We start from the raw sequence: 16,512 nt of genomic DNA on the forward strand, positions 1-16,512 counted from the left end.
TTCTATAACAACTTCTACATGACAGCTTCTACTTTAACTCATTTTTTCCAAGTCTCCTTTCCCTCTTAATGATACAACTTAAACCTGCCACTCCTACATTGTTGTTTACCCACCATTTTCTTCATTTATGTTTATATCCTTCACTAAATGCAATAACCCTTTAACTAGGAGGTTTTCAAAGTAAAAATGGGATACGAGTGGAAGGTAGCAGCAGTGAAAATTTGCTGAACATTTTTTTAAAGCCCTTGCAAATTCAATGGCCACAGTCCAATAAAAAATAAATTGCTTATTTGTTAAGCAACATCCCATTTTATCATTCAATTCAGCTTGACCCTTATGATTATTCAAACCCAATAAGACACCAACCTGGCCCCAAGATTGCATGTTCCCACTGTCAATTTGCAGCCTAACAGTTTTTTATTTCCCTTTTTCTCCTTAAACACCGTTCCTTGCTTCATACTCTTCTACATGCAATAACTCTTACTTAAATGGCCATCATTCAGCAAATCATAATAGTAACTCACATAATAATAACTTTTGCTCTTCAAAATGTGGGTGTTATGCAGCAACTTCTTACACATGCAGATTTCAATAGAAAACTTTAAAAATAATCAGAACAGGGATCTAAGCTGAACTCACCTCCCTAAATCTCCTGCTCTTTTTCCATATTTTATAAAACATAAAAAGAAACACTTTGGCCCATCAATGTTATGCTGACTCACAGAGCAATTCCATTCCTCACTGCCTTCCTGGTAACCAAATCTCCCACAGATATCCATTGAGTAGCCGCCTGTACTAAGTGCAATTTTGAGAAGCAATTGCCATAGCAACTAGCATGTTTTTGGAACCTTGGGGAAAATTACAGAATTCCCCGGAGAAAACCCCACATGGCCACAGACAGCATCAGAAATCAGGATAGACCAAGGGCTACTGCACTATACTGCCACTGTTCGCGAGCTAACAGCACGCCAGAAACAAACTCAGTCATCAACTAGCTTGTACACTGAATCAAATCACGACTTTATCATCAAGAGTGGTTTAGAAACTTTTCACTGGGTATGTTGTACGAAATGTACACAGTGGATGGCATTACACAACGATTGGGTCATTGCTGGGAATAAATAAAAGAATACAAACCTTTCCCTGTTTTGAGGAATTAACCTTCAGGACAGAAACTTTTCCCAGATTGTCTCCCACAAAGATCCTGAGAGCAGTTGTATCCCAGCAGAGGGCAGTAACCTGTCTTCCTTTGTGCTCCGATGACATGCAAATTCTTTCGGGTTTTCCACGCCGTTCCTGGTGCAGCTCCCATACAATCACATGACCTTGGCTGAACGAGAAAACAAAACCAACAATTGGAAGACTGTGTCATCTACGGGGTTACTTAGTAGCAACCTACAACAAATCACCCTTTATCCAGATAACCCGTCACTGAAGTAGGTTTGTAATAACAGAACAATTCAGCCATGATGTTGTGCGGACCATTTAACCTACTCTAAGATCAATCTAACCCCTCCTGCCTAATAAACCTCCAGTTTTTTCTTTCATCCATATGTCTATCTAAGTTTCTTAAATGCCCCTACCACCAAATCTGGCAGGGCGTTCCACCCACCCACCACTCTCTCCGTAAAGAAATTACCTATGACATCCCTCCGATACTTTCTTCCAGTCACCTTAAAACTAAGCCTCCTTATATTAGCCACTTCTGCCCTCGGATAAAGTATTTGGCTATCCTTTCGATCTATGCCTCTTATCATCTTGTACACCTCTATCAAGCCACCTCTCATCCTCCTTCACTCCAAAGAGAAAAGCCCCAGGTCACCCAACCCATCTTCATAAGGTACGCCCTCTAGTTCAGGCAGCTTCCTGGTAAATTTCCTCTGTACCCTCTCTAAAGATTCCTCATCCTTCCTATAGAGGCGGCCAGAACTGAACACAGTATTTCTAGCGTCGTCTAAGCCAGGGTTTTACAGAGATACAACATCAACTTGCAGCTCTTGAACTCTATCCCGTCTAATGAAGTCCAACACACCTCACGCCTTCTTAGCAAACTTATCAACTTGCGCAGCAGCTTTGAGGGATCCATGGACATGGACCCCAAGAGCCCTCTGTTCCTGCACACTGATAAGAATCTCACCATTAACCCTGCATCCTGTCTTTAAATTTGACCTTCTAAAGTGAATCACTTCACACTTTTCCTGGTTGGACTCCATCTGCCACTTCTAAGCCCAGATCTACATCCTATCACTGTCCTGTTGTAACCTATGATGATTCTCTTCACTATCCACAAAACCACTAATCTGCAAATTTAATAAATCATCTTTCCACTTCCTCATCCATTTACAAAAAAAAATCACAAAGGGCAGCTGTCACCGACCTTCAGCCACAGTACTTTCCATTTGCTACCACCCACTACCTTCAATGGGCAAGCTAGTTCAGTACCCACACAACCAAGCTTCACTGGATCCAATGCCTCCTGACTTTCTAAATGAGCCTACAATAAGGAAACTATCAAATGTCTTATTAAAGTTCATATACACCATATCTACTGCTCCAGGTTCATCATTGTGCTTTGTCACATCCTCAAAGAAATCAATCAGACTTGTGAGGCATGACCTGCCCCTCACAAAGCCTTGCATGGCATTTCTAATCAGACTATGCTTCTCCAAATACTCATAAATCCTGTCTCAAAGTATCCTCTCCTATAATTTGCTGACCACTAAAGTTAAGACTTAACAGTTTATAATCTCAGGATTATCCCTACTCCTTTTCTTGAACAAAGGAGTAACATTTGCCCCCCTCCAATCATCTGGCACTAATCCTGTGGCCAGTGAGGACACAAAGATCATTGTCAAGGGCAATTAGGAAGCAAGGGCAATTCCAGTGAAATTGCCAGACAGTTCCTGTCTGGCCCAGAGGTCTTATCTACCCAATTGCTTTTCAAAAGCTGTAACACATCCTCTACTCAGTACCATGCATCAATTACAAATGCTTTGTGCAGCCCATTAAGACTTGCCTCTTCACTCACTGTGTAGTGTGGATCATTCAGTACATGCATTCTGTCTGCTGATTCCGCCTTACTCTCTCTCTCTCCTACGAGAGGCACATTACCCAATTATAAGGACTCATTAATGCTCTAATTTTCAAAGGTGTTTTGTGCTGGTCTCTTTTGAGACAGACAAATCTCAATAAATCAGTTGTGTACTCGCTGCTTAAAAATCAAACAAAACTGCAGAGTCTGAAAATCTAAGTTTATATTACAATTGAATAATCTCACAGCGAAACAGTCTAGTTATGACACAGGGAAAGCAAGTCGCTTGAAATTGTTGAATTTGCCGCAAGTCCTGAAGGTTGTAACTTTCCAGAAGGAAGATGAGGTGCCTAGCAGTAAAATACCTACTCCCTTGCCAAGTTTCTTCTCAATGTTGTTCAGTACATAGGGGTGACACCGAACTTTGAGCTACCTCCTACTTCAATTCTCCATCATGCTCCCAGTCTGACTAATTTCTTTAAGGCCTCTTGATGTGTCAATGAGTCCCAATGCAGACTTGAAGAATAGTGCTTCCTCTTTTGTATCATCATGTTGGAACTCAACAGCAAATAATTTCAGATAACTTGCTTTCTGTATGTCAGATTTGACAAGTTCTCTTGTACGATAATCCATTTCTTTCCATCGCTAGTCTTGCACAAATTGCTGGCTATTTCCAACATTCTCATTTTCATTTCATTTCTCTGTAATATCTTTCCATGACCCTTTGACATGGCTGCATCTAGGAGTATTATGAACAGCTTTGGATTCTTCAGTCAAGGAAAGATATAATATAATACTTGGATGACTCTAAGAGATTAACTTACGAGGGAAGATTGAACAGATTTTGTCTAAGCTCAATGGAGTTTAGAAGATTGGAAGACACTCTTATTGAAACATACAAAATTAAATACTGGGAAGACATATCCCCACAGGGAAGAAATTAGAACTGAATGGCATATTCTTAGCCCAGTTAAGACATTTAAGAATGCCCATTTATGACTGAAGCAAAGGCTCTTTTACCTGCAATGTCTGTGCTAACCATGATTCCAAACTAATCACATATGCTTGCACATGGCCTTCAAGGGGTTATTAGACTCTGAAATTCCAAGATATGTTGAATCCTTAAATATATTCAAGGCTAAGATGCATAGATTTTTAATCAATAAAAGAATCAGAGGCAATGGGGAGAGGTGGAGAAAGTGAACATAGGAAAGCCTGGGACTGCTACAATTGTACTCAATAGCAGAGCAGGCTCCTGTGACTCAATGGCCTATTCATGTTTTTATATTTTTTGCATACAATATTTTGCACATACATGAGTTTATATAGCAATGATCATGGGAGACAGTAATGCTGAAAAAGCAGCAGTGCCGAATTTACTAACTTTATCAGAGCTGAATGAAATATTGTGCAGCACAGGAAAAGGCTCTTTTACCTACAATGTCTGTGCCGACCATGATTCCAAATAATCACATATGCTTGCACACGGCCTATATCCCTTTATTTCCTGTCTATTCATGTGTCTGTCTGAATCATTGCTATCAGTTCTGCTTTTCTCATTTCCCCTGACAGCACATTCAAGGTACCTACCACTCTGTGGAAATCGAAACTAGCTTTATAAATTTCCTTTGAACTCCCCCACGCCCCCCACCTTAAAGCTATACCCGCAGTATCTGACACTGGGAAAATTACTAAGATTATCCACCCTATCTACACCTCATACTATAATTCTGTATACTGCATTTCTATAAGGTCACTACTTCAGTCTCTGACACTCCAGAGAAACAATCCAAGTCTGTCCCTTTTCCAATGTGGTACGAGTTTCTTTAACTATCATAAGAGATAAGCAGTTAAAACTTAGCTTTACGCTGAAGTAAAAAAACATCTTACTTGGTACATCACTCTAACGAACATTTTGCAATCCATCTCACATGCATTTGTTATTAATGCTACACTCTTATTCAAGAAATGGGATAGGGATCAGTTATAGGAAAAATGAAAAAAAATCATGAAGAAGAAAATTAATTCCCATGTTAAGAACTTTGGGTCAATCAGGGGCAGCCAGTGTGTCATGGTCATATAGCGTAACAGGCGCTTCAGTTCCCTCACCAATCTCATTTACTCAGAGTACTAGTACGAATGCCATGAGGCTATCTGCCTCCAACTTCACTTCAAGCAGCGTGTTCTAGACTTCAATTGCCCTCTGTGTAAACCCCTTCAAACCTTTATCATCACACCTCAAACCCACGCTCTCTTGTTTTAGACCCCTCACCATGGGAAAAGAACTTTTACCATCTACCCAGCCTCAAAATCTTATAAAGTAAGTTAACCCCTCATAGTCTCCTCCATTCCAGGGAAAACAAATCCAAACTATTCAGTGTTTCCTTAAACTCATAAATCTGCAGGAAGTGCACCCAGATTCAGATCTGACAAGATCAAGGACATGCAGCTGGATGTACTCAGGACCGGCCAGGAGAGTAAAAACCTCACAGGTGAGACTTTTACTGAAGTGGTCACACCCAGAGAGCAGACGCCAGATAATAGATGGGTGACCACCAGGAGAAGTAAGGGGAGTAAACAGTCAGTCAGGGCTCCCCTCAGCAACAGAAATACCTCTTTGGAGTGGGGAGGAAATGACAGGACACGGCCAGACCTGTAGCACTGTGGCTGGTTTTGAGGCTTGGCAAGGAAAGAGGCTGAAGAGCAGAGCCTGCATGGTAGTAATTTCTGGATTACTCCCAGTACCTTGTGCTGGTCACTACAGGAATAGGATGATACCACACATCAATGAGTGGCTGAGGAACAAGTGCAAGTGGCAGGGTTTCAGAGTTCTGCATTATTGGGATCTCTTCTGGGGAAGGTATGGCTTGTACAAAAAAGACAGATTACACCTGAACCCGAGGGGGGACCAATATCTTTACAGGCAGGTTTGTTAAAGATGTTGGGGAGGGTTTAAGCTAATTTGGCAAAAGGATTGGAGCCAGAACGATAGGGCTGAGGACAGGGCAGTTAGTATATAAGTAGATGCAGTATGTAGTAATTCTGTGAGGAAGAATAGGCAGATGATAATGCAGTTAGGGCGATAAGTTGAAGTGTAATGGAGGATGAATACAGGACTGAAAGTGTTAATAGTTGAATGCACATAGTAGCAGAATAAGGTCGATGGTCTTGTAGCACAGTTAGATTGGCAGATATGACGTTGTGGGCATCACTGAGTCATGGTTGAAAGAAGGTCATACTTGGGAACTTAGGATACACATTTTATCAAAAGGACAGGCAAACAGCAGAGGGGATGCGGTGGCTCTGTTGATAAAAAAATGAAATCAAATCCTTAGAAAGAGGTGACATAGGATCGGAAGATGTAGAATACTTGTGGGTAGAGTTAAGAAACTGCAAGGGTGAAAAGATCCTGGTGGGAACAGTATAGAGACCTCCAAACAATAGCCAGGATGTGGGATATAAATTACAATGTTAGAATGAAAAGGCATGTAAAAAGGGCAACGTCATGATAGTCATGGGGGATTTCAATATGGTGGTAGATTGGGAAAATCAAGAGAGGAAATTTGTAGAATGCCTATGAGATGGCTTTTTAGAGCAGCTTGTGGTTGAGCCCACTGAGGGAAAGCCAATTCTGGACTGGGTGATGTGGAATGAATCAGATTTGATTTAGCAGCTTTAGGTAAAGGAACCCTCAGGAGAGAGTGATCATAAAATTATAGAATTCACCATGCAGTTTGAGAAGAAGATAAAGTCAGATGCATCAGTTTAAAGTGGAGTGCAGAGATAGGGGCACTAGCAGGGATGATGACAGAACAGGAATGGCTGGAGTCTCTGGGTACGAGTTGGAACACACAGGATAGATATATCCCAAAGAAGAAAAAGTATTCTAAAAGGAGGATGAGGCAGCCATGACTGACAAGGGAAGTCAAAAGTGGCATAAAGAAAGAGGGCATATAATATTGGAAAAAATAGTGGGAAGTTAGAGGATTGGGAAGTGTTTAAAATGCAATAGAAAGCAACTAAAAAGGAACCATAAGGACAGAAAAGATGAAATATTAAGGTGAGCTGGACAATAATATAGAAGAGTATACCAGAAGTTAATTCAGATGTTTAAAGAGTGAAAGGGAGGTGACAGTGGACATCAAACTACTAGAAAATGACACTGGAAAAATAATAATGGGAACTTAAGTATTTTGCATCAGTCTTCACTGTGGAAGATGCTAGTAGTATACCAGAAATTCAAGTGTCTGGGGCAGAAGTGAGTGCAGTTGCCATTATTAAGGAGAAGGTGCTTGGGAAGCAGGAAGGTTTGAAGGTAGATAAGTTACCTGGACCAGATGGACTACACCTCAGCATTCTGAATGAGGTAGCTGAAGAGATTGTAGAGGCATTACTAGTGATCTTTCAAGAAGCACTGGATTCTGGAATAGTTCTGGAGAACCGGAAAATTACAAATGTCACTTCTCTATTTAGGAAGGGAGGGAGTTAAAAACTGGAAACTATAGGCCAGTTAGCTTGTCCAGTGGTTGGTAAGATGTTGGAGTCCATTATTAAGGATGAGGTTTGAGTACTTGAAAGGACATGATAAAATAGCCTTAAGTCAGCATGGCTTCCTTAAGGGGAAATCTTGCCTGACAAATCTGTTGGAATTCTTTGAGGAAATAACAGGCAGGATAGACAAAAGAGAGTCACTACACGCTGTTTACTTGGATTTTCGGAGGACCTTTGATAAGGTGCCACATATGAGGCTGCTTAACAAAATAAGAGCCCATGGTATTACAGGAAAGATACTAGCATGGATAGACAACTGACCGAGTGGCAGGAGGCAAGCGTGGGAACAAAAGGAGCTTCTTTTCATGTTATATTTATCAATGATATTGATGATGGAATTGATGGCTTTGTGACCAAGTTTGCAAAGTATAAAGATAGGCGGATGGACTGGTAGTGTTGAGTGTTTGCAGGGAGTCTGCAAAAGGATTGGGAGAATGGCAAAGAAATGGCAGTTGCAATATAGTGTAGGGAAGTGTATGGTCATGCACTTTGGTGGAAAGAGTAAAGGCATAGACTAGTTTCTAAATGGGGAGAAAATTCAAAAATTAGAGGTGCAAAGGGACTTGGGAATCCTTTTGCAGGATTCTCTGAAGGTTACCTTGCAGGTTGAGTCACTGGTAAGGAAAGCTAATGCAATGTTAGCACTCATTCCAAGAGGACTAGAATATACTGGACATACTGCTGAGGCTTTATACGGCTTTGGTCAGATGGCACTTGGAGTATTGTGAACAGATTTGAACCCCTTATCTAAAAGATGTGATGGAATGGTAGAGGGTCCAGATGGGGTTTCACGAATATGGTTCTAGGAATGAAAGGGTTAATGTGTGAGGCGTATTTGATGGCTCTGGGCCTGTACTCACTGGAATTTAGAATGATGAGGGGGGATCTTATTGAAACCTATCTGTGACGACATCTGAAGTTCAGAGATTTAAGGAAGTCCGGGAGCCCACAAAAAACAGGTGTACTTCAATCGCTGGTATACCTCAGAAGGGGTAACTGAGGGTTTAGACAGCTTGAAAGAGCTGGTTGTGATTGAAGACTTTAAGAAGTGTGTTGCCAATGATGTAAGGGCATACCAAGATGAAAAGGATGCCACTACCTTGCAGGAGTTTGCTAGGTTAGCAGACGAGGTTGTTTTAACCCACAAGGTTGAGTTCCCTCTGGATGGGAGTTTCCCAGAGAGTAGCTGGGAGGATCAGGGGAACCTGGAATTTGAAACTGGGACTGGTATTGAAAGCCTAGAGGAGGCAGCTGTCCCGATTGCCTGTGTTCAGGTTGTTGAAGCACCTGTGAATTCCCAGGGTGTTGAACTTTGGGTGAAACTCAGTTAAAGTCTGAAGTGTCTGACTCGATTGAAAAGGAAACATGTTGGAGAAAGGGTCTTGGTGGTGTTCCCTCTCCTTACCAACCCCCTTCAAGCGAGATTTAGTGGACCATGTGAAATAACTAAGAAAAGTGATTCTTTAAATTATGTTATTAGGACTCTTGACGAGAGAAAGGCTACCCAGCTCGTCCATGTAACTATGATTAAGCATTATCATGACTCCAACTCTGCACCAGTAAGTTGTTTTGACAACAGAGGAGATTGTGATGTCTGGTACTGGAATACCAGATCACTTTGATGAACTCTCTGTAGTCTCTAAAAGACTCAGAAATTCTGATGTTTTGAAAAATCTTGATGGAAAGACTCAACATTTGCAGTCCAGACAGCGAAAACAACTGAAGAGTTTTATTAACAAGTATAAAGATTTATTCCCTGATATTCCAAGACCATGCACGACTATGGTGCATGATGTAATTGTAGATTAAGTTGACCCCATTAAGCAGCACCCTTACAGAATGAACCAAGACAAAAATAAAATGATTGTACAAGAAACTGAATACATGCTAACAGCCGGCATAATTAGGCCAACCACTTCAGACTGGGCGTCACCGTGCGTGATTGTCCCTACGTCAGATGGGAGTATGAGATTCTGTACTGATTACAGGAAAGTTAATGCAGTAACTAATACAGATGCTTATCCCACCCCAAGAGTGGATGACTGTACTGACAGAGAGGAGATGACTAAATACCTTGCAAAGATTGACCTGTTACTGGTGTGTTCCTTTAACAGAAAGGGCTAAAGAAATACCTGCATTTGTGACACCATCTGGATTGTATGAGTACGATGTTTTACCTTTGGGATGAAAAGTGCTCCAGGGACGTTCCAAAGGATGATGAATTCAGTTATTCAAGGTTTAGAAAATACAGGGGCTTATATTGATGACTTGTTTGTATGGAATGACACCTGGGAGGAGCATATCTCAACGGCAGAGAAACTGTTTGAAAGGCTGTCCAAGGCAAATGTCACTGTAAACCTCACTAAAAGTGAATTTGGCCACGCCATTGTCATGTCTCTGGGCTATGTAGTAGGCCAGGGCCAACTGGCACCTGTGCAGGCCAAGGTTTAGGCTATTACGGAGGTTCCCGTTCCGATGGGCGTTACGGAGGTTTTTGGGAATGGTTGGGTATTACCGTAAGTTTTGTAAGAACTTCGCAGACATCGCTCTCCCCCTAACGAAACTCCTAGGGAAGAGTGAAAGATTTGTGTGGAATGACCTTTGCCAAGAGGCATTTGATCGCCTGAAAACCATTCGGTGCTGTTGCCCTGTGCTCAAAGCACCTGATTTCACTAAACCATTTTCCATCACGGTAGACGCTCATGATGAAGCTGCTGGGGCAGTATTGTTGCAGAAGGATGATGATGAAATTGAACATCCAGTAGCTTATTTCTCACAGAAATTTAATGTACATCAGAATTACTCCACTGTTGAAAAAGAGTTGCTAGCAGTCATTTTAGCATTGCAACATTTCAATGTCTACATATGTCCTTCGCAGAAACCACTTGTAGTTTACACTGACCATAAACCATTGGTGTTTCTGGGTAAAATTAAGGTTAAGAATAGAAGGTTGCTTAACTGGAGTCTGATCTGGCAAGAGTATGACATGGAAATAAAACACGTGAAAGGTACTGACAATGTTATGGCAGATTGTTTGTCTAGATGCTAAGTTTAAGTTTGCAATGCTTTGCTATGTTACTTGATAATTACACATGTATTGCTTTTTGTATAATCAATAGTTAAGACAAAAATTTTGCTGTTTCATCAAAATTTTTCTTAAAAGGAGAGAGGTGCGATGAGATCTGAAGGACTATTCTAAAATGGACTGTTCCTTTAAACAAGAGAGAGAAGGAGCAAACAGCTTGTGTGCTACTTCAGCAGCAGGAAGACAGAAAGTCTGAGTTGCCTTGGAAACTAAAAGGCAGAGCTGCATGATGGACAGCATGTTCCGCACTACTGAGATATATACAAGGTCAGTCAACTTTTTAATCAAGACACACAGGAGACACACGACTCCAGAGGCAAGGAGGACACTGGTGAGCTTTGTGTGCCCACGACAAAGGTGGGATTTTTGCTCACAGTGCAGACAAAGGGGTGACCGGTGGGGAGCTATCGGTGTGTTTAACCCTGGTCTGGGGTTGATAACTCCACCACAGAAGACGGCATCCCCTTTTAGTGGTCACAGTCGGTGACTGTAAGCTTCGGGAGCAGGAGGACGACGTGGAGTATCGGCATCGGCATTGGAAGACAAACCAACACCCTAACTCTCTCTCTCCAACTCTACTCAAACCAAATTCCAGAACTGAACTGATCACTTACCATCCCACCGTGAGACTTTATCACCCAATCACCTGAGCTGGGGATGCTTGGGAACCTTATTTATATATATATATACACACACACACACACACACACACACACACACACACATATATATACTTTGCTAACCTGTTTACCCTATCTTGTTTTATATTACCTTATTCATGTAGTTACTAATAAAATAGAGTTTATAACAGAAGGCTCAGATTCCAGATGTGTCCATTTCTGCTGGTTTTTAACCCATTACGGGGTATGTAACACTATCGAATACTGAAAGGCCTAGATACAGTGAATGTGGACAGCATGTTTCCTACAGGGGTGCATTAACCACCCAGAGGCCACCACCTCAGAATAGAGGGGTGTGCCATGGCAAAAGCGATAAGAAGGAACTTCTTTACCCAGGGGGCAATGAACCTATGGAATTCATTGCCATTGGTGGTTGTGGAGGCCAAGTCACTGAGCATACTTAAAGCAAAGGTTGATAGGTTCTTGATTAGTCAGGGTGTGAAAGGTTACAGACAGAAGGCAGGAGAATAGAGTGGAGAGAGAAAATAAATCAGCCATAATGAAATAGTGAGGCAGACTGAATGGACTGAATGGCCTAATTCTGCTCCAATGTCTTATGGTATGTAATTCCATTTAAGGCAAAATCACCTCAGTATGAGAATATTATTTTTCTTGTAAATAACATGAATTTGTTACAGGGAACAAAATTTTGTGAATGTTACAAATTTTGCTGAAGTGAAGAGATATACAAGAGGTAATTCGTGGAGCTGTGTGTCGAAGTAATGAACTCTCAGAGAAAGGACCATGACAAGATCAAATTATCTAAACAGAAAAAAAAGCAAATAGCACATTTGCTACAAATCTGCAGGCCAGGAAGCATTTGATTGGGGGGGGTGGGGAGAAGAGGGTGGGTAGCAGAATTGGTGTTTGATCTTTCATCGAGTAAACAGAGTTTAGTGACATCGCCCTGATGATGTCATTTGAGCAAATGAGCACTTAGAAGATTTGTTTTCCCATTTTGAGATTTTAGGGGCCATACTTACAATTCCTGAAGGTGACAGCAAAACTTGATAAGGTAACTCATTAAAAAAAAGTGCATGGATATTTTGTTTTGACAGCAGGCACGAGTACATTGGTTAGATTTCAGCTGAATATGATGCACCAGTCCAATTGCCGCACCTCAAGAAGAACATCAAGACTTGGGATATGGTACATAAATAGTTTAGCAAACAATATCAAGGATGAGAACCTTCAAATTTAAGTTTGGGCATTGCGCTCCTTGTAACTGAGAAAGTAGAGCTGATCCATAGGACAATACAGATACCATGGAAAAATTTGCTTGCAACAGCATGAACAGCAAGCACGTAGCTACAGACAACACACAGTATATAAATTCCATAAGTCCCTGAAAAGAGAAATAAAGGCTCTACAAAAACAAGATTTAAGTGCAACAAAAAGACACAATCAGAGATGGTAGTATGTGTCATGTCAGTCATTCTGTCATGCCGCTGAGGTAGAATTAGGGTTAGTTCGGGTCAAATAACTGACATAATCTATATTTCCAATGACTGACACATAATCTAGCCTGAAAATAAGAATGCATACCTCACCTCCACCTTCACCCCACCTTCACGCCTGAGAGAGAGAAAAATTACGTCTCATAGTAACTTGCAAAAGCTGACTGAACGTGGCATTTTAAAGGAATTTAATTGCACTGTGAGGAGATAAGGCTGGGCTATCAGCTAACTTGGACAGTGCTTTCTAAGAGCTTGAACAGGCCTTAACAGACCAAATGGCTTCTTTTACAAAGTAAGATTCTGCAATTGGACTAGTATTCTGTTAACTTAATCGATTTAAATTCAGAAGCAAATAAATTGTGTAATTTGTTCAAATGTTTTTCTGATTGGCAAGTCCCTTTGAATGAATAGACTTTAAGCTATGCTTTCAAGGTTTTAATCAATTATTTCTCACTGTAAGTGCTCCAAGCTTAATCAAACAGGTGAACAAGCTTAATCAAACAGGAGCAGTTGATTCAGGAAACAGCAACTTCATGCATGATCATATATCTCTATTTAAGATTAATTTCAAATTATAGATCTATTAAGCTTAATATCTTAAGGAAAAAAATGGTGTTTCCATTACGTTTAGTTATTCTAGCGCTGTAACACACTTGTCAGTTGCAGCCTGAGAAAGATCTGTCCATTGCTTTCTGAACAATATGAGCAGTCAATGAAGGTACATGCCAGATCTCACAACTAAAATAATCTCTAACAAAGGTTAAGGTTGATTGCTATACATTTGAACTGAATATCCAAGTAACTGAAAATATGAACTGCACAAAGTTTGAAATATGAAAGGAAAAACACATGGAATGAAAAAGATGAGAGAAAACAAAAAACATTACTCGTGCAACATCTCTTAAAATGTGTTAAAAAGCTGCTAAAGGGTACAGAAAGAATGCAAAAATGGAAAATAATAGAGCACTCTTACTTAGTTGATACTGCAACAAAGTCCTCATCATGCTGACAGCAAGCAACATAAGTGAGAGCTCCTTCCTAAAGGACAAAGAAAGTTATCAGAAATTCACATTATCATGACATGATGCATAACGAAGAATACAGAGATCCTTCCAATTACCTCAGAATCTCATTTCAATTCTTTATGGAGTTTCCAATTGAACTATTTGTGTATCAAGTCTTACAAACAAAAATGGAAATAAATAACCAGTTAGATGTGGTAAGGATATTGTTCAGGACACTAGAATAACTTTGAATGAAGACAGTCTACAATGGCCTTTTCCCCATCTATACCAACCCCTTTTACCCACATTAAGATAATATCTTTCTGTCTTGCCTATCGAAGTGCCTGTCTTAATGCTTCTCAAATATTGTAATTGTATCTGATTCCACCAACTTCTATGGCAGTGCATTCCAGATGTCAACCATTTTGTGTAAAAACCTACCCCTAATATCCCACTAAAAACATCTACCTCTCATTGTAAACCTATGTCCATCTACTTTTTATTAACCCTGCCACGGGAAAAGATTTTGACTAGCTATCCTCCCTATGCCTCTCAGAATCTTAGATATTTCTCTCAGGACATTGTCAGCCTCATTAGCTGCAAGGAAAACAATTCAGCCTATTCAAACTTTCCCCATAAAGTCTTCCAATCGAGGCAACATCCTAGTAAATTCTCTCTGAATAATATTAAGGGCCTTAATAAAATATTCCATTAAAACCTGCAGTGCAACAATACAGCACTGTAATAACTTACAAATCCAGAGCAGTGAGCATCATGTCAGTGGTAGGGATGCTAGTGGAGAGGATTCTTATGGATGAGATTTGTGAGCAATTGAAGTAGTATGGTCTAATTAATAACAGTCAGCATTGTTTTGTGTAGGACAGGTCATGTCTTACTAACTAGAATGAATTTTCTGAGGAGATGACAAAGGTGAAGCAATAGATGTTGTCTACAATGATCTTGGACATTTAACGTCTGTCAGGGGAAGGTCCTCCAGAAGATTAAGATGTACAAGATTCCCCATGAGATTTTTCAAGATATATGGAGAGTAAACAAGAGGCAAGAGTGGATATTGGACTGCTGGAAAATTATTCTGGAGAGATAGCAATGGGGAACAAAGAATGGGTTGACCAACTTAATAAGTTTTTTGCATCAATCTTCACAATGGAAGACATCAGCATTATGCCAGAAATTCAAGAATATCAAGATGCAGAAGTGAGTGCAGTTGCTCTTACTAAGCAGAAGGTGCTTGGGAAGCTGAAAGGTCTGAAGGTAGTTAAGTCACCTGGACCAGATGGACTACACCCTAGGGTTCTGAAAGAGGTAGCCAGAGAGATTGTTGAGGCATCACTAGTGATCTTTCAAGAATCACTAGATTCTGGAATGGTTCTGGAGAACTGGAAAATTGCAAATGTCAATCTACTTTTTAAGATGGAAGGGAGTCAAAAAACAGGAAATTATGGGCCATTTAGCTTGACTTCAGCCGTAGAGAAGATGTTGGAGTCCATTAAGGATGAGGTTTCAGAGTACTTGGAAGCACATGATGATATAGGCCAAAGTCGGCATGGCCTGACAAATCTACTGGAATTCTTTGAGGAATAACAGACAGGATTGACAAAGGAGTGTCACTGGATTTTTTTAAAATTTGGATTTAAAGAAGGTCTTGACAAGGTGCCACATATGAGGCTACTAAACAGGGTAACAGCCCATTCCATTACATGAAAGACACTAGTATGAACTGGCAGAAAGCAAAGACTGAGAATAATGGGGGCCTTTTCTGGGTAGGTGCCAATGACTAGTGGTGCTCTGCAGGGGTCAGTCTTGACATGTTATATGTCAATGAATTGAACAACAGCAGTGATTGCTTTGTGGCCAAGTTACCAGACAATACGCAGATAGGTGGAAGGGCAAGTAGTACTGAGAAAGCAGGGAGTCTGCAGGACTCAAATTAGGAGAACAGGCAAAGAAATAGCAGATGGAATACAGTCTAGGGAAGTGTATGGTCATGCATTTTGGTAGAAGGAATAAAGGCATAGACTATTTTCTAAATGGAGTAAATTCAAAAATCAGAGGTGCAAAGGATCTTGCCCAATTCCCTAAAGGTTAACTTGCAGGTTGATTCAATGGTAAGGAAGGCAAATGCAGTATTAGCATTCATTCTGAGAGGACTAGAATATAAAAGCAAGGATATAAGGCATTGGTTAGACTGCACTTGGAGTATTGTGAGCAGTTTTGGGCCCCTTATCGAAGAAATGATGTGCTGGCATTGGAGAAAGTCCAGAAGAGGTTCACAAGAAGGATCCTGGGAACGTAAGGGTTAATATATAAGGAGCATTTGACGGCTCTGGGCCTGTATTCGCTGGAATTTAGAAGAATGGAGATCTCATTGAAAACTAAGCAATATTGAAAGGCCTTGATATAGAGTATACGGAGAGTATGGCAAGAGAATGGGGCTGAGAGGGATAATAAATTAGCCATAATGAGCTAAATAGTTTAATTCTGCGCCTGTCTCATGGTCTTAGTTCACCATTTGTTTTCAGAATTGGCTTGCCCACAAAAGACAGAGATGAATCTTTTACTGGCTGGAGTTCTTTGACCTGTGGTGGTCCACATACCTGTGCTCCAAATTCTGATGACTTGGTTAAAAATATAGATGGATGAGTAAGTTTGCAGATGACACAAAGATTGGTGGTGTTGTGGGCAG

At 40.6% G+C, this 16,512-nt stretch overlaps 1 protein-coding gene across 3 annotated transcripts in view; it reads right to left on the reverse strand.

Moving 5' to 3' along the window:
• Positions 1–16,512, reverse strand: part of hps5 (HPS5 biogenesis of lysosomal organelles complex 2 subunit 2) — a 71,111-nt gene that overhangs the window by 43,519 nt on the left and 11,080 nt on the right. For all 3 annotated transcript variants that reach the window (XM_059975587.1, XM_059975585.1, XM_059975586.1), the window contains exons 4-5: positions 13,778–13,842; positions 1,138–1,330 (exon numbers count right to left, since the gene is read on the reverse strand). In XM_059975587.1, coding sequence (XP_059831570.1) covers positions 1,138–1,330; positions 13,778–13,842 — 258 coding nt within the window. The remainder of the gene's footprint in view (positions 1–1,137; positions 1,331–13,777; positions 13,843–16,512) is intronic.

The sequence above is a fragment of the Hypanus sabinus genome, chromosome 7 (genome assembly GCF_030144855.1).
Source record: "Hypanus sabinus isolate sHypSab1 chromosome 7, sHypSab1.hap1, whole genome shotgun sequence".
In the NCBI taxonomy this organism is placed as follows: domain Eukaryota; kingdom Metazoa; phylum Chordata; class Chondrichthyes; order Myliobatiformes; family Dasyatidae; genus Hypanus; species Hypanus sabinus.